Below are 21,594 nucleotides of genomic sequence, written 5' to 3' on the forward strand. Positions count from 1 at the left end.
TTTTTTTAAATGTGTATTTATTTTTGAGAAAGAGAGAGACAGAGTGCGAGCAGGGGTGGGGCAGAGAGAGAGGGAGACACAGAATCTGAAGCAGGCTCCAGGCTCCGAGTGTCAGCGCAGAGCCCGACGTGGGGCTCGAACCCATGAACCATGAGATCATGACCTGAGCTGAAGTCGGACGCTCAACTGACTGAGCCACACAGGCGCCCCTATGTGTATTTTTTTTAATGTGTATTTATTTTTGAGAGAGAGAATGGGCAAGGGGCAGAGAGAGAGAGAGAAAGAGAGAGAGACAGACAGAGGATCCGAAGTGGGCTCCGTGTTGACAGCAGACACGTGGGGCTTAAACTCCTGAACTGCGAGATCATGACCAGAGCCAAAGTTGGATGCTTAACCGACTGAGCCACCCAGGTGCCCCAACTTTATGTGTATTTTACCACATAAATATACCACATAATTTTACCACAAAATTAAAAATTTTAAAGCTTTTATTTATTTAAACCCACCAAAAGGTATAATTTTTTTTTTTTTTTTTTTTTTTTTTTTTTTTTTTTTTTTTTTTAGAGTGTGCAAGCTGGGGAGAGGGGTGTAGGAAGAGAGAGAGAATCTTAAGCAGGCTCCACACTTAGCATGGAACCCAACACGGGGCTCGATCCCACAACTCTTGGATCATGATCTGAGCCGAAACCGAGTTGAATGTTTAACGGACCCAGGCACCCCTTAAAGATTTTATTTTATTGTATTTTATTAAGAAAAAATTTTTAATGTTTTTTTTTTTTTTTTTTTGAGAGAGAGAGAAAGAGTACAAGCAGGGGAGGGGCAGAGAGAAAGGGAGAGACAGAATCCGAAGCAAGCTTCAGGCTCTGAGCTGTCAGCACAGAGCCTGATGTGGGGCTCGAACCCATGGACCACAGGATCATGATCTGAGCTGAAGTGGGACGCTTAGCTGACTGAGCCACCCAGGTGCCCCTATTTTATTTTTAAGTAATCTCTACGCCCAACATGGGGCTCAAACTCACAACCCTGAGATCAAGAGTCGCATGCTCTAACGACTGAGCCAGCCAGGTGCCCCTAGTTTTCATGGATTTAAATGCACCAGTCTTTTTCTTTGTGGCTTCTGAGTTTATGATAGACTTTGAAAGTTCTGGGCATGCTTCACTGTTACCTGTAAATGTTGCCTGTAAGAGATAAAACAGTAGCTGCTGCTGCTTTTCTAAAAAGGTGTTAATATTTTAATAAATTAGCTCATAAATGGAAAACTGCCTTCTTCCTGGCTCCTGAATATGCTACATGCATTCCTGCTCCCAGACTTTGTCCAGGCTGCTTCCATACCCTCCTAGCTCTGCTCCTGCACATTCCTCCCGCCTGCTGGTCCTGCCTTTCCACGCACAGAACACTTACCTTGTCCCATCCTCTGGATCCCGTCAGGTCAGCCTCAGGCCAGCTCAGAAACCAGTGAGGGTGGATGAGTTCTGTACCCTTACACCAGGTGTGAATCTTTCCCTCTCTCGGGGTGAAGGGGGAGTAGGCTTGTGACAGGAATGCAAACTGGGGGGCAGAGTGCAAGGAAGCTTGTTTCTAACCACATCCCTGCCTTCTTCCAGAAAGGCTTTTGGTGCCAGTGACTCTACAGAGTGACCTGTGACCCTGGAGTCCCAGGAGGATGCCCAGAGCCTGCTCCTTCCTTGGGGCTAGCTGCAGTGAGCAGGTAGTCAGGCTAAAGACCCTCCATCTGGGGCCAGGGTCAAAGGCATGGTCCACTGAGTCTGTCACAGTATGTGGGCCTGGTCAGAAACTGTTTGCAGCTGGCTGCATCCAGAGTAGAGATCAGGGACTCATGGGGCTCAATTTGGAGGCCAGAGAGGGGTAGTTTCATGGTCAGCTCTGACCAGGGCCTGACTGGGAGGGGCCTGGTCTTGAGGTGGGGCAGAGGTTTGTGGGAAGTTAGACCCTCCTCGGCCAGTACACAGTCCTCTTAGTGCTCAGCACTCCCTTGGCTCTTATCTCAGACTTTTGCTGTGTGCTGCAGCTGGCTGGCTGGGGGTGATCTTTAGGGAGGCGTCAGGTCAAGCCAGGCCCAGCAGCTGTTCCCCAACCTTTGCTGGGGTCAGGTGGAATGTGTCTAGCCCAGGCCTGAGCCCTGTGGAGGATCTAGAGGCTGGGATTCAGCCCTCCCTATGTCCCAGATCCACTGGGTGACCTCAGGCAGTCCTTGCTTCTCTTGGCTATCTGTTCATTCAACCAGTATTTCTGCTCCTTAAGCCCCAGGCACTGTTGTCAGTGTCCCCACCATTCACATGTAACAGAGATCCCAGGTTCGCTCACCTTGTGTGCGTGTGGGATGTAAAAAGCTGGTCTTGTGGCTGAACTGACCCTCCAGATGCAGAAGGCACAGCCCAGAGCACACCTGGTGGCTGCCTGGAGCTGACCTCAGGGAATTCCTTAAACCCATTCATTCCCACCTTAACCTCGGAGCTACTGGGATGCACTCTTCTCACTGTTCCCGAAGCCTTCCTGTTCTTCCAGGACCATCTGGCTTTCCAGGAACATTGAGGTGTCCCTGGTGATCCAGGCTATAGTCCTGAAGACTGGGCGACCTTGACCCCTGACCTCCCGGTGCCCCTGAGATATCTGTGGTGATTGCTGTGGGTCCTCCCCACTCAGGCCTCTCCTTCCCAGAAGGACTGTTTCCCTCAGCACCTCTGTCTGCTCCCCACTCTGGTCTGGTCTCAGCTGAGTCTTTCCCTGGCCAGGGGAAGGTAGGGGTCTGGGCAGCCACTGGGGACAGGAGAGGGCAGGAGGGTGTTTAGGGATTAGGAGCTCCTTTATTTCACCCCAGCAGCAGACACACAGACCCAAAGCAGTGCTCAGACTTCTATTAGAGATTCTGCCTCCCCTGGATCAAATATCCAGTTTACATGCATCTTCTGGATCACACTCCTGGTGGGTGGGCTGTGTTCTGGTGGCTGGGCAGGGCACAAAGAAGGGGTCTGGAATCCTGTCCTCAGAGAAGGGACCTTGGTGAGGTTTGTGTTTGTGGCAGTGGCTGGGAAAGAGCTGTCTTGTCCTACATGGGGGTGCATGTGAAGTTGTGTCCCAGACAGGACACGGGGCTTGTCCTGCGGGGAAAAGCCCATGAGGCCCAGCTCTCTAGGAGACGGTCCTCTTTCGGAGGGTCACAGTGCAACACCTGCCTCATGTTGGCTATGTGCCCCCTGCCTGGCACTGCATGCTCTCAGCCTGTTCCTCCACTGTGAGCTGGGCCCCTAACCCCTCAGAGGGAGGATCCCCTGAGAGGGTCCTGTGGGGTCACGGGCATGGAGCTGGTATACAGTGAGGGTGGGGAGCAGGTGAGTGGGATAGGGGCCTGGGGCAGCCTAGTCGTCCTTGTCCTTGGCCCCATGCTTGAGGATGCGGGTGAACTCCACATAGTTGAAGTTGCCTTTCTTATCAATGGGTGCCTCTCGGTACATCTCATCCACTTCTTCATCTGTGAAGCGGTCGCCCATGGTGGTGAGCAGCTCCCGTAGGTGGTCCTCGTGAATAAAACCTGGGGGCAGGGCCAGGGTCTGTGAGACAAAGACTCAAGCTGGGACATGCCCAATACCCCTACCCTGAACCCCAGTCCTTGCAGACCTTGTAGTGGGGGAAGGACCAGGAGAAGACACAGCTCTGGCCTCCAGCCAGTTCAAGCTCTGTGTGTTTCTGTAGGGTACTTGGGGCTGTAAGTATGGGGGGCTGGGTATGTCTCACTTTAAGAGCATGAGCCCTAGAGTTCCACTGCCTGTTTGCATGCTCCTCCCCCTTCTTCCTGGCTGCGTGACCATGAGCAAGTTCTTAAACCTCTCTGTGCCTGTTTGGCCTGGCAATCGGGGATGAAAATATGCCACCACCCTGGTAGGGGATTATGAAGGTAGTGAGGAAAATGTGAATGTACTTGGGCCTGTGGCCCCTGAGAAACGACTGAAGTCACCGCTGCCAGCATCATCCTGGCCTGTGTCTGGGACAAACTATTTGTGGGACGCAATCCCTTTGGAAGATTTGAGGATGGGGGCTGGTTTTTGTACCTTGTTGGCCAGAAGGGCCTAGAATGATTTAGTTTCTGGGAAAGTCTAAAGTGGGGGCAGTGTGCTGGGCCAACAGGTGAACTCAAGAAGTGGGATGTCTTGGTGGTTGTGGGCTCTTGTGGTCTAGCATTTGGGGGAAGAGAACAAGGACAGGGCATGGTTTGGCCGTGGAAACCAGCAGATGCGGGATTTCCATTCTAGCCTTTGGGGACAAGTCCCAGCACAGCCCAGCCCCACCTGCATCCCCGTGGGCACCCTGGGTGAAGTGCTCAGACCCGGCCCTGTCTAGGCCTCCACCTGGAGGCTGCTGACCTGAGGCCTCCTCGTCGAAGCAGGCGAAGGCATTTCGGATCACATCCTCAGGATCTGTGCCGTTCAGCTTCTCCCCAAACATGGTGAGAAACATGGTGAAGTTGATGGGCCCCGGGGCCTCGCTCATCATGCCCTCAAGGTACTCATCTGTGGGGTTCTTCCCTGTGGCAGAGGGACATTTGTGCCTGCTGTCACTGCCCTGTCCCCACCCACCTCCCTGTCCCCTCCCTTCATGGCATGTTTGAGTCCCATAGGCAGGAGATAATACATTTTGTAAATTGCACAGCATCTTGCTGGAGCAGCCCGCTTTCTGACTGCTCCCTCCCCTGGGCTCTCCAGGCTGCTCTGGCCAGCTTCCACCTCTGGTCTAATATCCGTGACCTCTTAAGTGTAGGAGTCACCATTTGCTGACTGCCCATGGTGTCTGCTGCCCCACATGCCTGACTGCTTTAACTTTCATCATGCTGTGAGGTCAGCATACTCACCCCAACTTCACAGGTGTGGGACCTGAAACACAGAGGTGAGGCCACTTATCCAAGATCACACAGCAAGTAAGGAGTGGAGCCAGCATTGGAACCCAATCAGCTAGACCACAGATTCCAGGCACAGTGTTGAAAATGGTTAAACCAGTGAGCTGTGGTGTCACAAAGACTGGAGTCTGAATCCCAGTTTTGTGCCTTGGTTTCCCCCGCGTCTTAGAATTGTGAAATAGCACCAGTGGTTGTAAAATCATACAGAACAATTGGCACAGCCCCATACTCAAATCAACTGCTGGGTTCAAATCCCAGCTATACTACGTAGTAGCTGTGTGATCTCAGGCAAATTATTTACCCTCTCTGAACCTCTGTTTCCTCATTTATAAAGTGGGAATGATAATCACATCTACCCAGTAGGATTGCTTTGAGAGTTAAGATACATGCACAGCTTCTTCTTATTTTATTATCTGCTGCTCTTATTTTTAAACTGGAGGATGATGTTCTTAACCAGAAGGCCAGGACTGACCTGTGGCCCACTGACATGAGCTACAAATAGGAATGCAGGTTTTTCTGGGTAGATGGCCCACGAGGGGGCAGTGTCTGATGTCAACAACCCTCCAACTCAGGGTTGCCCAGTCCTCTCCCCAGACACCCTGGGCGCGTGTGTATACAAGGGCCACAGTCACCATTGCACAGGAAGGGAAATGGGCTCAGAGCAGGGCTGCCCAGCTGTGAGGGGCAATGCCAGGGACTAACTCAGGTCTGTCTCTCCCCAGAGCTTGGGGCTTGACCTCCACAGGCTGCCTCCTCCACTGCCAGAGGCTTCCTGTCTTCCCCAGCCAGTGTCTGACCTAGACGCTCTCACCTGGATGAAGGAGGTGCCAGGAACTGATGCTGAGAGTAGTGTTTGAGGCTAGCACATGGGAGGGATGTGAGGGCGGGGCCACAGACTAGGGAGGTGGTATCTGGAGGCTTGGCCTCTGGGTGTTAGTTTCCCCATCTGAGCAGTGGTGAATTGTACTAGGTTCCTGAGGAAGTCGCTGGAGTGAGAGAGGCTCTAAGAGCCTGACATGGGTGACTTCTGAACAAGGGGAGGCACTTGGCTTCAGTTTCCCCATCTGTACACTGGAAAGTCTGTATAGTTAAAACTTTCTTTAGTTGCTGATCCTTCGCTTTAAATGAAGTGATACCAGGCACCCCTACCACAAATTTGCCTGAGGCAGCACTGCTCTAGAGTGAGCCTGTCTGGGTTCAGATCCAATGTCGAACTGCTCTGTGCCTCAGTTTCCCTGTCTGTTAAATGGAGAAAGTAATGGCATCTGCTCTCCAGGGTGGGTACCACATGTCACTACATGGGACGTACTCTATAATGAGCAGCCCCACTGCCTGCCTCAGTTGCAACCCTTGCGGGGCCCGCTTAGACCCCACCCACCCCCATCCCTGCTCACCCAGCGAGGCCAGCATATCATGCAAGTCCTCCTTGTCAATGAAGCCATCTCGGTTCTGGTCAATCATATTGAAGGCCTCCTTAAACTCCTGGATCTGGGACTGGTCAAACATCGCAAAGACATTAGATGTGGCCCGCTGTGGCCGCTTCTTGGTGGTTTTGGCCTTGGCTCGCTTGCTGGACATCTTGGCTTCTGGTGGGTGGGGCTTCCCTGCAGGAAGTGGGTGTCAGGGGAAGAGCTTATGAGCCTGGGCCAGAGACTCTTCCTGCCTACCCTAGACGGGCTGTCAGTGCTTGGGCCTGGCATTCAAGGCCTCCCATAGGCTTGGGGCTCCTGTCATCCAGCTCATCACAAAAGCAGACAGGCATGGGCTCTATGTGATCATAAACAACTTCTCTACCTCTCCCAGTGAATTTCTTCATCAGGGAATGGGGACATGAGGAATGCCCAGCAATAGGGAATCATTGACTTAGTGCCTGAGAAGCCACTGGAATGGTGCCAGGCACAGAATAAGCTATTTTTGCTGTGGCTGTTTGGGTAAGATTGGGTTTGTTGCCAACTTGTCCTTGCTTTATCTCTTTTAATCCTTAATAGCATTTACACTGTCCATCTCTCTCCCTCCAAGTGACAAGGTGGGTTGAAATGTGGGAGGTTGTGAGGCTCCCTGCCAGCTCCTCTGCCCCTGGCAGTATGGAGCTGGATCAGTGGCCCTGCATTCTTGACATTCTTGTCCTCTCCTCCCCCTCCTCCTCCTTCCTCCTCCCTATCCCTCTGTTCTGGATGTTCTGGAAGGCCTATGCTCTGGGCAGTGTTCCCTCCCCCAACTTGCCCACACTTGATCAGCCCCTTGGGTGGATGATAGACCTGATTTGGGCCCTACTCCTTATTCTTACTGCTCAGTGCTTAATAGGGGCATGAGGCTTCCCCAGGCTGAGAGCCCCAGCTTCTTGTCACTCTTGTTTAGACCTGGCCTCCTAGCCTCTAGCTAGTCTCTCCCATCCCATATAGATCCAGACCTGTACCACCTATCACTTCACCTTGAAGCCCTTGAAGGTTCTTGCCTCACTCCAGAACAAGTCTGGGCCCCTGAGCCTGGCATTCAGGGTCCTGTGTGAACCCCTCCAACCCTTGTCTGACTGAGCATGGCACCCCTCACTGTGTGCCTCTTGCCATCCATGACCCAGCCATGCTGGACCTCTGGATGTTCCCCAGACACCCTCAGACTTTCCTCCTTAGTCCCTCCCACTGAACGCCCTTCCTTTTCCAGCCTAGTTCTTGAGACACCTCCTTGGGGAGCAGGTCCCTGACCCTTGCTTTGACAGTAAGCACCTAGAGGTCTCTCTCTCCCTCCCCTGATGTACTAATAGGCTAATAGATGCTTGTTTAATTAAAGCTGTGATGGCAACTGCAGCCAGTCTACTTCTCCCACTGTACAGATGGGGAAACTGAGGCAAAGCACAGTGCTCTTTCCCTCAACCCTTGTCATGGCTCATGGGGACTGTGCCCCTGAAGACCTAGTGCTATGTGCCCCACAGCTGGGGCTCAGTACTTAGGACCACTGCCTGCCTCTCTCCTCTGCCCTGAGCCCTTGGTCCAGGGCCTGCCTCCAGAAAGCCTTCTCTGCCTGTTTTTAGCCCCAAGTTGTGTGGTTATGAATGCCCCTCAACCTGTCTGTTGGCCTCTATCCCATGCCCCTGTTCCAGTCATCTCAGACTCTATCCCATGCCCCTGTTCCACTCATCTCAGACTTTGGTCTTTGAGATCTTAAATGCTGAGCCGGGATCCTGGCCAGCCCCAGCCCTTCCCCAGGACCACAGCCATCTGTAGTAATGACAGACTGCTGCTGTGTTCCGCTGGACTGACACACCTGGCCCTGGGTGTTTCTCACAGGGTACAGGGTGGGTAGACAGAAGCCCTTCTCACCCATTAGCTGGGCGGGAGTGAGATGGTGGCATCAGCAGGGCTTTAGTGCTCTGAGGGGCCCAGTCCTTCCTGAAGCCCTCTGTTTTCTGGGAACTTTGACTCACAGAACCCATAGAAAGCCAACAAGTAGCCCAGTCATGAGATGCTGTGATGGTTATCATCACTGTTGCCATGGCCCTCCTGTCTGCAAAGATCTATGCAGATGGAGCCGGGAGGAGAGAGGAAGCCATGGCCAGAGGTAGGAATGGCTGAGATCTCACCCACTGCTGTGATACTGGCTGGGCCCTTCTGTCTCTGTGGCTTCCCCTTCCTCATCTATCCAGCACTGAGCTTTAGGGTTTGTCCATCCCAGCAATCTTGGGAAGCAGGGTGAGGTCCCCCCCCCCCCCCACCACTGTGCAGTTTAAGAACTAATGCCCAAGAAGGAAAGTGTTGTGCCCATGAGGGGGGTAGAGCCCAACAGGCAGCCAGGATGCTTGGGCTAGGCTTGGGTCAGTGGGTGGTAATGGCCAGCCCTTGGTGCCCTTGATGACTGAACACAGAAGGAAACACATACCCTAAGAGGCTCCTGGTGGTGGGCCTACTACAGCTGAGGGCTCTGTGTGACTAGAGGCGGTTTATAGGCTTGGTTGAGGAAACGGGGTCAGGGACAGGCTAGTCCCTTAGCCCTGGAACCTGCTCCTGGGGGTCCTAGACCCTAGGGAATCAGATCTAACTGGTATTTGGACTGGCTGCAACTAGGTGACATCTCCCTCCTTCTGGTGCCTGTGTCCCCCATTATCTCTTGGTTCCTGTGGCTGGTGGTGCCAGATGCCTTGCTAGTAAATTCACCTCCTCCCTGGCTGAGTGATCTGAATCCTTCCTCAGAGCAGTTAGAAAGCTGGGGAGGACCAGCAGGGATTGAGGTCCCCTGGCCCAGGTCCCAGTCTGGCTCCAGAGCCCTTTGACAGACCCTTCCCACCCAACAGGCACAGACAGTTGGACAGATGGCCTAGTGCATGGAAGTCTCAAGTGCTCTCACACAGCATTGGTGTGTGTGGGGTGGGGTTACCCTTATCTCATCCCTCTCTCCTGCCCCAGGAGATAGGGGAGAGGACACGGATGCTCTGGAGGGGGTCTCAAGGAGCCTGTCTGTGACACACATGGGTTTTATGGGGCAGGGAACACAGGTGACCACAACTCCCTCCCCTTCTGGGCACCCCAGAGCTCTGGGCTTGGCGTCTGAAACTCCACTGCAAATGGGAAGGGCCTGGACAGTGTTCCCTCACCAAAGGAGCACCGGCTCCCAGAGCCTAGAACAGTCTCCCTGCTGCCCAGCCCCGCCAGAGTCCGGTCTGACCCGCAACTCACAGCCCCAGCCCCATGACGGTTGTCCTTGCCGAGATCCTCGGCGTCCCTGTCCGTGGGGCCTCACATCGCCTACCCTAGCCCCCCCGCGGCCGCAGCTCCCACCTGGTGCGAAGAAGGTGCTCGCTCTCCGCGCTGAGCAAGTGCGGGGCGCGGGGCCGTCGGTCCGGCTCCGGGCTCGGTGGGCGGGGCAGCACCGGCCTTACAAGGCAGAAGAATGTGTGCGCGGAGGGGCGGGGCAGGGCGGCGCACTCGCGAGGCCTTATTTGGCCTTGACTCACGGGCGGGAGGCGGTACGACTTCCCAGAGTGGGCTGGGGACGTGACCCCCGGAGGAGATGCGGGGGGAACGGTGGCCCCCTCTCCCCTGATTGTCACGGGAGGGGGATTTATTTGGGCCGTCCCTTCCTTCCTAGTGAGACTGGCAGAAGGACATCCAGGATCTTCAGTTCTGAGATCTTACCCCCAACTTTCCCCCAAAGGCCCCGCTGCCCGGCCCATTCCCGTGGGAGGGCTTCCTTCCACCAAACCAAGTATGGCTTTTTTCCCAGTCTGAAAGAAGAGGCGTATCAGATGGTCCCAACATACTCACATGAAAAGGTCACCAGTCAGGCTCCGCTGGTGTGGGGGCTTCACCTAGGGATTAGGACTGCAACGGAACAGCCCACCTCAGCCACATCACTCCCCTTTCAGGCTCTCCTCAGTTTCCTGTAAAATAGGAGGGTGGTGATGAAGATTCAGTGAAAAGAGTGGCAAAAAAGAGCCAGGTAGCATCCTGGGAGCCAGCGATAAGGGCAGGGGCTGGGGGAGCATGGGTGCCTCCTCAAAGCCTCAGGGCAGCAGCACCCCTTACCCACTTTTGTTGGCCTTAGTGAAAGGATGGCATCTGAGAGGACAGACCCATCCCCTCCCCCATGGTACATCATGTCCTGCCCATCATTCTGACCCCTGAAGGAACACCCTCCCCACCTGGACTCCAGCCCAGCTTTTTCTGCCCCCCATCCTTTTTAAATGTTTTATTTATGGGGCTCCTGGGTGGCATAGTCGGTTAAGCGTCCGACTTTGGCTCAGGTCATGATCTCGTGGTCTATGAGTTCAAGCCCCACATCGGGCTCTGTGCTGACAGCTCAGATCCTGGAGCCTGCTTCGGATTCTGTGTCTCCCTCTCTCTCTGCCCCTCCCCTGCTCACGCTGTGTGTCTCTCTCTCACAAAAATAAATGAACATTAAATGTTTTATTTACTTTCAAAAGAAAGCACAAGCAGGGGAGTGGCAGAAAGAGAGAGAGGGAGACACAGAATCGGAAGCAGGCTCCAGGCTCTGAGCTGTCAGCACAGAGCCCGACGTGGGGCTCAAACCCGTAAACCGTGAAATCACGACCTGAGCTGAAGTTGGACAGTCAACTGGCTGAGCCACCCAGGCGCCCCTCTCTTGGCCCTATTTTAAACCAACAGAGACATTCCTGGGGAACCTTCCAACACCTAGTTACTTATTCTGTAAATATTAACTGACACCTTATTACCTGCCAGGCACTGTGCTGGGTGCTAGGGAAATAGCAGTGAACTAAAGTAATCACACTGGGGAGACATTTGTTCTTGTGGAGTGAACGAGTAGCTGCTACATACATGACCTGGAGAGAGAAATGAGTTCCCTGAAGGAGAATAAAGCAGAGGGACAGGAGAGAGAAAGAAACAGGCAGGAAGGGGGGATACCTCCTGGGAAGTGACATTTTGGCCAACTTGCAGCGGTAACAGAGTGAACCATACCCAGTGAGTGTTGGAGACAGGTAGGGGGATTTTGCCCAGCTCTGGTCTAGGAGCAGCCAGAGGCAAGTGTGAGTGTGAAGAGGGGGTGGGGAGTGAGGGGTGGGAGATGAGGTCTGAGAAGCAGTGGGGACCTAGACCTAGCCTGGGGCTCCTTGTAGGCCACCATGAGACATCAGAGTTCTGAGCAGAAGGGTGACATGATCTGGCTTATGTTTTAACCGAATCCCTCTGGGTGAGACCAGTGAGGAGCTTTTCAGCGAGATGATGTGCTCAGACTAGCATGGTAGCTGGGGAGAAGGGGTGGGGTTCTGGAGATTTTTGAAGTTGAATCCAGTAGGATTTACACATGGATTGGAATGTATGTGGAAGAGTCAAAGATGACTCCCAAGGGTTTTGGTTTGAGCTGCAGGAGAGGGAGCTGCCACTTAATCAGACAGGTTGGCTATGGAAAGAGCAGGTTTGGGAAGAGATGAGAGTTTTGTTTTGGATCTCTTAATTTTTTTAAACTATTAACTTTGAAATGATTTCAGATTTAGAATAAAGTCATAAGAACTATACAAAGAGGTCAGCCAGACTCTCCAATTGTTAATATTTGTCTTTATAATACTCTTTTCTGTGTGTGTGTATGTGTGTCCCTGCCCTCTGCTAGCATCATTTGAGAGTAACTTGCACGCACCATGCCCTTTTACCTGGAGATACTTCAGTGAGTATCTCCTAAAAAGGAGATTCTTTTCCATATCCATAGCACATTTATCAACATCAGGAAAATTTTAACAGTGATTCAATACTGTTATCTGATTTACAATCCATAGTCAAGTTTTGTCAATGATCCCAGCAATGTCCTACCCGGAAATTTTTTTTCTGGTCCAGGAGCCAATCCAGTCTGTGTGTGTGTGTGTGTGTGTGTGTGTGTGTGTGTGTGTGTGTGTGTTAAAAATAAATAAATAAAAATAACCATTTTAACCATTTGAAAATGTATACTTGAGTGGCATTAAGTATAGTCACACTGTTGGGGCGCCTGGGTGGCGCAGTCGGTTAAGCGTCCGACTTCAGCCAGGTCACGATCTCATGGTCCGTGAGTTCGAGCCCCGCGTCAGGCTCTGGGCTGATGGCTCAGAGCCTGGAGCCTGTTTCCGATTCTGTGTCTCCCTCTCTCTCTGTCCCTCCCCCGTTCATGCTCTGTCTCTCTCTGTCCCACAAATAAATAAAAAAACGTTGAAAAAAAAATTAAAAAAAAAAAAAAGTATAGTCACACTGTTGTGCAAGTTTCACCACCATCCATCCAGAACGCTTTCATCCTCCCCACCTGAGATTCCATACCCATTAAACGCTGACTCCCTATTCTCTTCCCTCAGCCGCTGGGCACCCACCATTCTATTTTCTGTCTCTGCATTTGACTATTTTAGGTGCCTCATGTAAGTGGAATCATTCAGTATTTGTCCTTTTGTGACTGGCTCATTTCTCTTAGCATAATGTCTTCAATTTTCATCCATCTTACAGCACCTGTCAGAATTTTCTTCCTTTTTAAGGCTGAATAATATTCCATTGCATAGAGAGACCACATTTTTCTTTTCCATTCATCTTTATGGGCATTTGGGTTATTTATACTTTTTGCCCATCATGAATAGTGCTGCTGTGAACATTGGTGCACATATTTGTGTGTGTGTGTTTTCACTTTTTTGGATCTATATCTGAGAGTGGAATTGCTGGGTTGATAACTATGTTTACATTTTGAGGGACTGTTTTCAACAAGGTCACACCATTTCACATACCCCTGTTTCCCCACCACCTCACCAATACTTGTCTTCCAGCCATCCTGGTGGGTGTGAAGTGGTAGCTCATTGTGGTTTTGATTAGCATTTCCCTGATGACATGCTGTGTTGAGCATCTTTTCATATGCTTATTGGACATTTGTATATCTTCTTTGGAGAAATGGTTATTCAGATATTTTGCTCATAAATCTGGTTGTTTGCTTTTTGTTGTTGGGTTGCAAAGGTCCTTTATATATTCTGGCTATCACACCCTTAGCAGATATATGACTTGTAAATGTATTTTCCTATTCTGTGGGTTATCTTTTCATTTTCTTGATATTTTCAAAAAGCACAAATGTTATTAACTTTGAGAAGTTTATCTGTTTTTTTTTTTCTTTGGTTTCTTGTGCCTTTGGCATTCTAGCCAAGAAACCATTGCTGAATCCAAGGTCATGAAGGTTTATACCTGTGTGCTTTATTCTAAGCATTTTATGGTGTTCACTCTTAAGTTTAGGTCTCTAATCCACTTGGAGTGTATTTTGTGTGTGGGTGAGGTAACGGTGCAACTTTGTTCATTTGCATTTGGCTGTCCAATTGTTCTAGCACGCCTTGTTAAGATTGTTCTTTCCCCATTGAAGTTCTTGGCACCCTTGTTGAAAATCAGTTCCTTAAATGTGTGTGTTTCTCTCTGGACTCTAAATTCTATTTCATTGATAGATTTGTCTGTCCTTCTGCCAGCACCACACAATCTTGATTTCTATAGTTTTGTAGTAAGTTTTGAAATCAGGAAATGTGTCATACAGCTTTGTTCTTCCTTTTCAAGATTGTTTTGGCTTTTTAGATTCTCTTGCATTTTCATATGAATTTTAAGATCGGCTTATCAATTTCTGCATAAAAGGTAGGGGGGGTGGTTGCTAAAAATTGTTGAATTTGTATTACCAGTACCATAATGGAGTATTACCACCTTAATATGAAGTCTTCAGATCCATGAGTGTGAAATGTCTTTCCCTTTATTTCGATCTTTCAGAATTTCTCTTCATGATGTTGTGTAGTTTTCACTGTACAAGGGTTATGCTTTTTCTGTTCAACTTTATCCTAAGTATTTTATTATTTTTGATGGTATTGTAGATGGAATTGTTTCCTTAAGTTTATTTTTAGAGTGTTCCCTATACTTGGACTGTTTACAACACTTCTGACACCTAATGTGTGGGTATTTTCTCTATACCAACCAATTCTCCAGTTTTCTGGACACCAACTGGGTGTTCAACAATTCAGTTCAATTTTAATTCTGACTACCTGGAGTTAGTGTCAGACTCCATAGGTTTAAGGGCTCAATCCCACAAGATTGCTGTCATATCTGATGCCATATGCAAATATTAGGTCTCCAGGTTACCCACATTTCTGTCTGATTAGCTATAAACTGGGGGTTCCTGCATCCTCCCACAAGGATAAATAATTTGCTAGAATTCACAGAACTCAGGAAAACTTACTGTTACTGGCTTACTGTAAAGGATACAACTCAGGAACAACCAAATGGCAGGAGGTACATACAGCAAGGTGGGGGTGGGGAAAGCTTCCACACCCTCTCCAGGCATGCCATCGTCCCAGCCAACCCAAGCTCTCCAAACCCTGTTGTGTAGGGGTTTTGTTGGAGGCTTCCTTACACAGGCATGATTAAATCATTGGTTGTTGATTGACTCAATCTCCATCCCTTCTTCCCTCCCTGGAGGTTGGGGAAGTGAGGTTGAAAGTCCAAGTCCTCTAATCATGCCCTGGTCTCCCTGTCAGTCAGACCCTACCTTGAAGCTTCCTAGGGGTCCCCAACCACCAGTCTTCTAATTAGCATGAGAAGACCCTTCATCATCTCAGAGATTCCCAAGGGTTTTAGGAGCTATGTGCCAGGAAACAGGGACAAATACTGAATATCTGTTTTTTATTGTATCTTAGTAGAAATACAGTTGGTTTTTGTGTATTGATCTTATTTCCAGGAACATGGCTGAACTCATTTATGAGTTCTTTTATGGATGCTTTAGGATTTCCTATATGAAACATTATGTTATCTGCAAATAGAGATAGTGCAGCTTCTTTCTTCCCAATCCAGATGCCATTCATTCATTAGTTAATTCATCCTTTCGCCTAATTGCCCTGGTTGGGGGCAACATTGCCCTCCTCTACAGTGTTGAACAGAAGAAGAAGTAAAGTGGGTGTCCTTGTCTTGTTCTTGATCTTAGGAGAAAAGCTCAGTCTTTCACCATTAAATATGATGTGAGCTGTGGATTTTTCTTGGATGCCCTTTATCAGCTTGGAGAAGTTCAGTTCTGGCTTTTTGTATCATGAAAGGGTGTTGGGTTTTGTCAAGTGCTTTTTATGCATCTTTTGAGATGTCTTTCATCTCTTTCAATGTGGGACTGTTCTTACCTTTTGCTTTTCATGACATTAACATTTTTGGAGAGTCCAGGCCAGTTACTTGGTGCTCCCTCATGATTAGCTTCAAGTTATGGATTTTTGACAGGAATATCACAGAAATGATGTTATGCCCTTCTCAGTGTGTCTTATCAGGAGATGTATGATGTTAATTTTTCCCCTCATTGGCAATAAGTTTGGCCATGTAGATAAGGTAGTGTCTGCCAGCTTTCTTCATCAGAAAGTTACCATTTTTCCCTTTTGTAATCAGTATGTTCATTAATAAGTAATTTGTGGGGTGCTCATTGGAGAACGAATATTCTATTCCTCATCAAACTGTCACCCATGACTTTTAACACCCACTGGTGATTCAGTTATTGTTATGATGGTTGCTGAGTGGCAACTTTCTGACCCTTCTTACTCCGTTTACTAGTTGGTGGACATGTTCATTTTGATAGCACCTGTTAGACATCACAGTGGAGATGTGAGTGGGAAGTGTGGAGTTCAAGGAAATGTACAGGTTGCAGATTCAGATGTGGGAGTTGTCAGTCTATAGAAAGTTGAAGGCATTAGCAGCTGAGGACCCCCAAGGGCCTAGGTTTCCTGTTAAGGTTTGGGTGCTGCAGACATGTTCCAGAGACAAACCCTGATGCTGGCTGGGTCACTAGGGTACCATGGCCCCCTGGAGGCTGGGACAGGGGACCCCTGTCTCATGGGAAGCTGGGTTCTGTGGAAGGAAATGTTCCTGCTCCATTCAAAGTTGGTGAAAGCCCTACTACTTAACCTGGCATTCAAGGCCCCTGCCCGAGCTGCAGCAGCCTCACACTTTTGCCTCTGTGCTTATTGTGCCTTTCTTTGCCACAGCTTGGAGAACTCCTCCTCATCCTTCAAAGCCCAGCTCAAATTATTATCTTCTCTGTGAAGTCCCACCTCTCCTTCCCCCAACAAGGGGGGAAAATATTTAGGAAGTAATAGTTCTTGAAGCTCCCCTCTGTGTTAGGCACTGGGGCTGGTGAAAAAACTCGATTCCTGCCCTCGGGGAGCCTACTGTCTGCTGGTAGAGACAGATATTCACTTAAAATCATATGGCTGGAAGTATCACATCAGTGACAGAAACAAAGAAGGAAAAGTGAAGTGGCTCTTGTGCTCCAAGTCTAGAGCAGGGGTTTTGCATCAACCTGCCCTGGCCCGGGTACTGTGGGAGGGTTTCCCTGAGGAACTGCCAACTGGCCTGAGGGCTGAGGAAGGAGTAAATGTTCACTGCATTTGTGGGGAGCCATGGCTGTCCCTGCAAGGCCTGAGGTGAGGCTGGAGGACAGAGCTCAGGATGGGATCTCATGGGAGGTGCAGCTGGAAAGGGGGGCAGGGGCCTCTGAGGCCAAGGCGAAGGGGCTGGATTTTCTCCTGCTGGCACTGGGCAGGCTGCAAAGGCTTCTGAGCAGAGAGGGTGACTTCTGGAGCTAGTGGAGGCAGGATTTTTATGAAGTTCCTCTGGCTGCCTTAAGGAGGGGCAGTAGGAGCCACAGTGAGTTTTCAGATCAGCCAGGTTCCGAAGCTCAGGAGACACAACTTCATTCTACATTTCTCTTAGAAACTCCAGTCTGGTGATGGTCGTAGGAATGTTTCTCAATTGGTCTGAGGATCCTCACCAGCACTTACCTGTGCTGGTGTCCACATGGTTCCTGGCTGGCAGGCCACTGGTGGCAATGGCTTTGTCCTGCTGTCCTGGCCATAAGACCTCTGAACCCAGTGCTGCCCCAGGCTGCAGCTGGGCATTCCCTTCTGCTCTCAGGCCATTGGTAGGGAATACACAAGGCTTGGGAACTCACGACCCTGGCAGAGTAGGGAGTCCGGAAGGGGATCTGTGGCCCTAAGTGTGGTTCTCAGGGACCCAGAGTCGGTGCACAGGCTCCCTGCTCCCTCTGCCTCTTCCCCAGCACCATCCCACAGTCTGCAGTCCCTTGATCCTTTGTGTTCCCTCAAGGACGGGGCTTTGGAAATGCAGAGGCTGAGGACTCATTCCCAGCTTCTCTGGGAAGCTGCTGTTGGTCTTTCCCTAAAGTGACAGATGATTCCGTGATGGAAGCACAGAGAATGGGATATCATCGTAGCCATATTCTTGTTCAGACCATTTAATCTGAACCCAGTCATGAGAACATATAAATTCAGATCATGCAACAATCTACAAGTTACTTGGACACGTAAAAGACGTCAGTGTCGTGAAAAACAAAAAAGTAGGGAAACTGTTTCTGATTCAGATTCTTCTGACTTAAGAGTCATGATAACTGAAAGCAGTGAATAATCCTTAAGTGGATCCTGGGTGGGTACAAAGGAAGAGGCATAGACGACATTATTGGGGCATTTGGAGTGTGGCTGTGCTTTGGTATTAATGTCTGGGCCCTGGGCAGTCTCCTGGGTAAGGAGGGGTGCACGTGGACCACTCCTTTGTTAAATTAGAGAGTAACGATGGTATTTTGTGGTTGTGCAGGAATGTCCTTATTCTCAGGAGTTGCCTGGTGTGTTTGGGGGTAAAGTATGGTGTATGCAACTTACTTTCAAACGGCTCCAGGGGAGGGGGGGAATGTTTGTATGTACCTGTGAGGGATGATGCAAATACGGCAAAAGTTGACTGGGTGTTTGTTATACAATTCTTTCAACTGGTTGGGGGGTCCCCCACTGTGGTGACAGCAGGGCTGGGAGTGGAGGCCCAGATTCTGCACCCCAGGTGCTTCCCTCTCGCTGTGCTCTGCTATAGGGAGTGCAGGATCCCTGCCAGAGACCCTGATCCAACCCTTAAGGCCTCTCCCCTGCTGTAGCAGAAACACTCAGGCCCTGAGGGTAAAGGTCCATGCTCGTCCTCTCAGGCCTGTCAGGAGTAGAGCTGGGCTGCTAGCTGGACAGTGGCCCTCAAGTCCAGCCTGGCCACCTCTTGTGTTCGCTCACCTCTGAATGTCTGACTCAGTGCCCAGGGCAACCTGAAACCTCTTCACTTACCCTTCTAGTCACCCCCCAGCCGGGTCTCAGAACAGTGTAGGGCCAGGGAGGCTCCAGCCCCAGGATGTCATGAGAGCCACCCACAGTCAGCAGGTGCTCAGCCACCACTAACAGGATCCAGAGATGAGGGCATGCTGCTCTGAGTGCAGGGGTCTGGCCCACAGGGTGGGATGAGTTCTGGAAGGGCCCCACAGAGGCAGCCTGAACAAAGCTCCTGGGAAGGCAGTTCTGTGCATCCAGAGCCAGGGGTCACTGCCTCTTAGCTGGGTGGGGCCAAGTGAGGAGGCCAGGTGTCTGAAGCTCAGCTTGGCCCAAGAACTTCCTAAAAGGCATGTTCTTACCACTGGGCGTTGGTGCTGAACGTTGTTCTGCCCAGAAGGCACTTTCCCCAGGTTCGACATCCCCCAAAGCAAGTGAATAGCCACTGTCCTCCTGGGCTCTATCAAAGTGCTCCTGCCCAGTTTGGTGGCGCTGTCACAGCTTCCCACAGCCTCCTGGCCTTGCTTTTCTGCCACCTGTTGGAGACTTGAACTCACATGGGATTTGTTCAGTGTCTCTCTCTCCCCAACTAGAGCATGAATTCTGTGACTGACTGCCAGGCCCTGGCCTGGGAGAGCAGGTGCTCAGGAAGTGCGATCAGTGCCTGTAACTGTCAGGGGGAGGTAGCGGCTGGGGGTGCCACGCACCCCGTCCTGGGAGCTGTGCGAGCCGAGCTGGGACTGTGTTGTGGGTGAGGGCAGCCCATCGTGGCTCTCACGTAGAAACTATGAGTTAAAGTACTTGTTTCTTACAGGAAGCAGGTTAAAGTAGATGCTGTGCATTTTTCAGGTGAGGGAATGGAGAGCTGTTCTCTTGCCCAGGGCCATGACCTGGGTTGTGCTAGAGTTGGAATTACGGTTTACGCTCAGGTCCGCCTGTCTCTGAGAGTTGCCATGTGGAAGGGGGCCTGGCTCAGTCTCTTCGGGAGTTTGGGAGTCCACTTCACCCACCTCACCCCAACCTGGCCCATCCCGCTGCAAGAACACCATGAGCCCTTGGTACACGTTACCTCATTTATTCTCACAACATGCCTGTGAGGTAGGGAGGGGCAGGGACTGTCCCCATTTTACAGAGGAGGAAGTTGAGGCACACAGAGGTCAAGTGACTTGCCCAAGGTCACAGACGGCGGCCAAGCTGGAATGGGGCCCCAGAGCAGGCCCTCAGTTCACCCGGGGCCCCTGCAGCAAGTGCCAGACACGAGGACGTCTCTAATGCCAGCTCTGTCTCCATGGTAGAGAGCAGCCCTCCTCGTGCACTGAGCTCGCTGAGGGCTGGGCCTCCCCCTCGCCCTGCCTGCCCCCAACCCTGCAGGCCCGGGCCATTGCAGCTCAGGGCTCATGACACCCTGGGAGTGGGGCTGGGAGGCAGGGAGAGAGAAGGAATATTGGGGTAAAAAAAACAAAAAAACAAAAAACAAAACCCCAGAAAACTCAAGAGGCTGGGCAGATGGGCCCACGGCAGGGGGCAGGTGGGAGACCAAAAAAAGGCCGCTTACACACAAGGTATATATTTTTACACACACTTGTACACACACCTAGATATAGTACATGTAAAAATATATGCTATTCACACACCCGCCTCCTGCCAGGTGCCCCGAGAGCCAGCGGCGGCGCTGGTGGGCATGGGTGAGCAGAGGGGCGTTTGTTAAATATACACTCTAAGGTCTATGTGCATATGTACACATACGTACAGACGCAGCCGCCCGCCCCTCAGGTACTGTACACAGGCTTGGCCAGGGACAGACAGCCCCTGGAAAATGGGGTTCCTCTCTCGAGCGTCCCCTGCAAGTCACTCTGAATCAAACATTTTACTGAAGGAACAGGGGGTTGGTGAGAAGAAAAAGGCGGGAGTCTGGAGCGTGGTAACTGTGGCTTTTATCTCATTTTTTCCCCAAAGACTTCAACCCTCCTCCCCTTCTCGGAGAGGCGAGGACCCCCGTCCCCCTTGCCTGGGGCTGGCTGCTTCTGCTGTGGGGAGCCTGTACCTGCGTGTGCACGTGAGTGTGTGTGAGCACTTGGGCAGGGGTGCGTATCCACCTCTGTCCTCTGGGCTCTCAACCACAGACAGGGCTGAGAACCAGCAAGCCGACAGCTAGGACGGTGACCCCTGTGTGGGCTCTGAAGGGAAAAGAGAAAAACGTAAGAATGAAAACTGCAAGGTCAGAGCAGGGTGGCTGGAGGAGAAGGAAGGACATGGCAGGGGCCCCAGGCTGTCCTCGGACTGTCCTCGTCTTGTAAACAAGCTAGTGCGAGTCCCCGTTAGAACAAGTAAAAAGACCGCAGTCCGGAGGCTGGGCCGGGAGTTGCCGAGGTCCGTCTACCTAGTCCACCGCGGCCAGCAAGAGGGGGAAAAACGTTTTATAGTTTCGTATTTTTGTTGACTTTCTTTTGTATGAAGTCTTCATAAACCTAAAGCTGGGAGGGACCCAAAAAAGCCAAATCGTGAGCCCTTGTATGTGTCAATTTGAAAGTTGGCTCAGGGTCTCTGGACAGAATAACCATCCTAAAGGTTGAGAAAATTGTGTTCCATTCACATTTAGTTTGTGTTTTTTGTTTTTGTTTTTTTAATGACTTAAAATTGTTTGCTTCCCGCTTCCTGGTCTCAGAGTCGGGTCTGGGCCTCAGGGACGTAAATCTCGATGCTGTCCGCACTCTCTGTGGCTGAGTTCTGCCGCACAGAAGCCGCCCGCTTGGCCGCCAGGAGTCTCTTGCGGGCCTCCTGACGCTGCTTGTCCCCGGCATCGGAGGCCTTGTCGCGGCTCACTGCCGGCTTGGATTTAGCTGGCTTCTTTGGGACTGGAGGGGGTGGTTTCTTCTCTTCCTTTAGTGAGACAGTGAGGAGGGAAGAAAAATAAAATAAAGGTGCACCTTTTGTGTGGCGCTACCACCCGCTATATTGCCGGCAGTTGGAGTCTCCACCCCAGCCTCCCCACATCGGGCACAAGCAACACACATTTGGAATCAGAAAGCCACAAGAAGCGATGATAGTGGGAATAGCACAAGGCATAGGAGCAGAAAGCAAGCTTAGAATCCTACAGTGTTCTGGCAGGAAGGGATGGAGAGATCACCTG

The 21,594-nt window shown here is 50.9% G+C and overlaps 2 protein-coding genes and 1 long non-coding RNA gene across 8 annotated transcripts in view; 1 reads left to right on the forward strand and 2 right to left on the reverse strand.

Moving 5' to 3' along the window:
• The window catches only part of LOC122215593, a 49,190-nt gene that overhangs the window by 25,956 nt on the left and 1,640 nt on the right, over positions 1-21,594 (forward strand). The gene's annotated exons all lie outside the window — the stretch shown is intronic.
• On the reverse strand, positions 2,862-9,784 carry MYL9 (myosin light chain 9). The gene is made up of 4 exons (XM_042931051.1): positions 9,679-9,784; positions 6,304-6,513; positions 4,380-4,541; positions 2,862-3,550 (listed from the first exon to the last, which is right to left on the reverse strand). Exons 2-4 carry the CDS (start codon positions 6,485-6,487, stop codon positions 3,378-3,380), a joined length of 519 nt encoding a protein of 172 aa, XP_042786985.1. The 5' UTR covers positions 6,488-6,513; positions 9,679-9,784; the 3' UTR covers positions 2,862-3,377.
• Positions 19,524-21,594, reverse strand: part of DLGAP4 (DLG associated protein 4) — an 85,044-nt gene continuing 82,973 nt past the window's right edge. For all 6 annotated transcript variants that reach the window (XM_042931044.1, XM_042931039.1, XM_042931040.1 and 3 more), the window contains one exon: positions 19,524-21,344. In XM_042931044.1, the coding sequence (XP_042786978.1) occupies positions 21,126-21,344 (219 nt within the window). In that variant the 3' untranslated portion in view covers positions 19,524-21,125. The remainder of the gene's footprint in view (positions 21,345-21,594) is intronic.

The sequence above is a fragment of the Panthera leo genome, chromosome A3, assembly GCF_018350215.1.
Source record: "Panthera leo isolate Ple1 chromosome A3, P.leo_Ple1_pat1.1, whole genome shotgun sequence".
NCBI lineage: Eukaryota > Metazoa > Chordata > Mammalia > Carnivora > Felidae > Panthera > Panthera leo.

What these genes read in the sequence shown, in the direction of transcription:
- MYL9 (XM_042931051.1), bottom strand. Translation starts at nt 6,487, where the DNA reads ATGTCCAGCAAGCGAGCCAAGGCCAAAACCACCAAGAAGCGGCCACAG. An exon ending in TGATATGCTGGCCTCGCTGG is followed by an intron (nt 4,542 to 6,303) that starts GTGAGCAGGGAT and finishes CCTCTGCCACAG; the next exon opens with GGAAGAACCCCACAGATGAG. An exon ending in CTTCGACGAGGAGGCCTCAG is followed by an intron (nt 3,551 to 4,379) that starts GTCAGCAGCCTC and finishes CCCTGCCCCCAG; the next exon opens with GTTTTATTCACGAGGACCAC.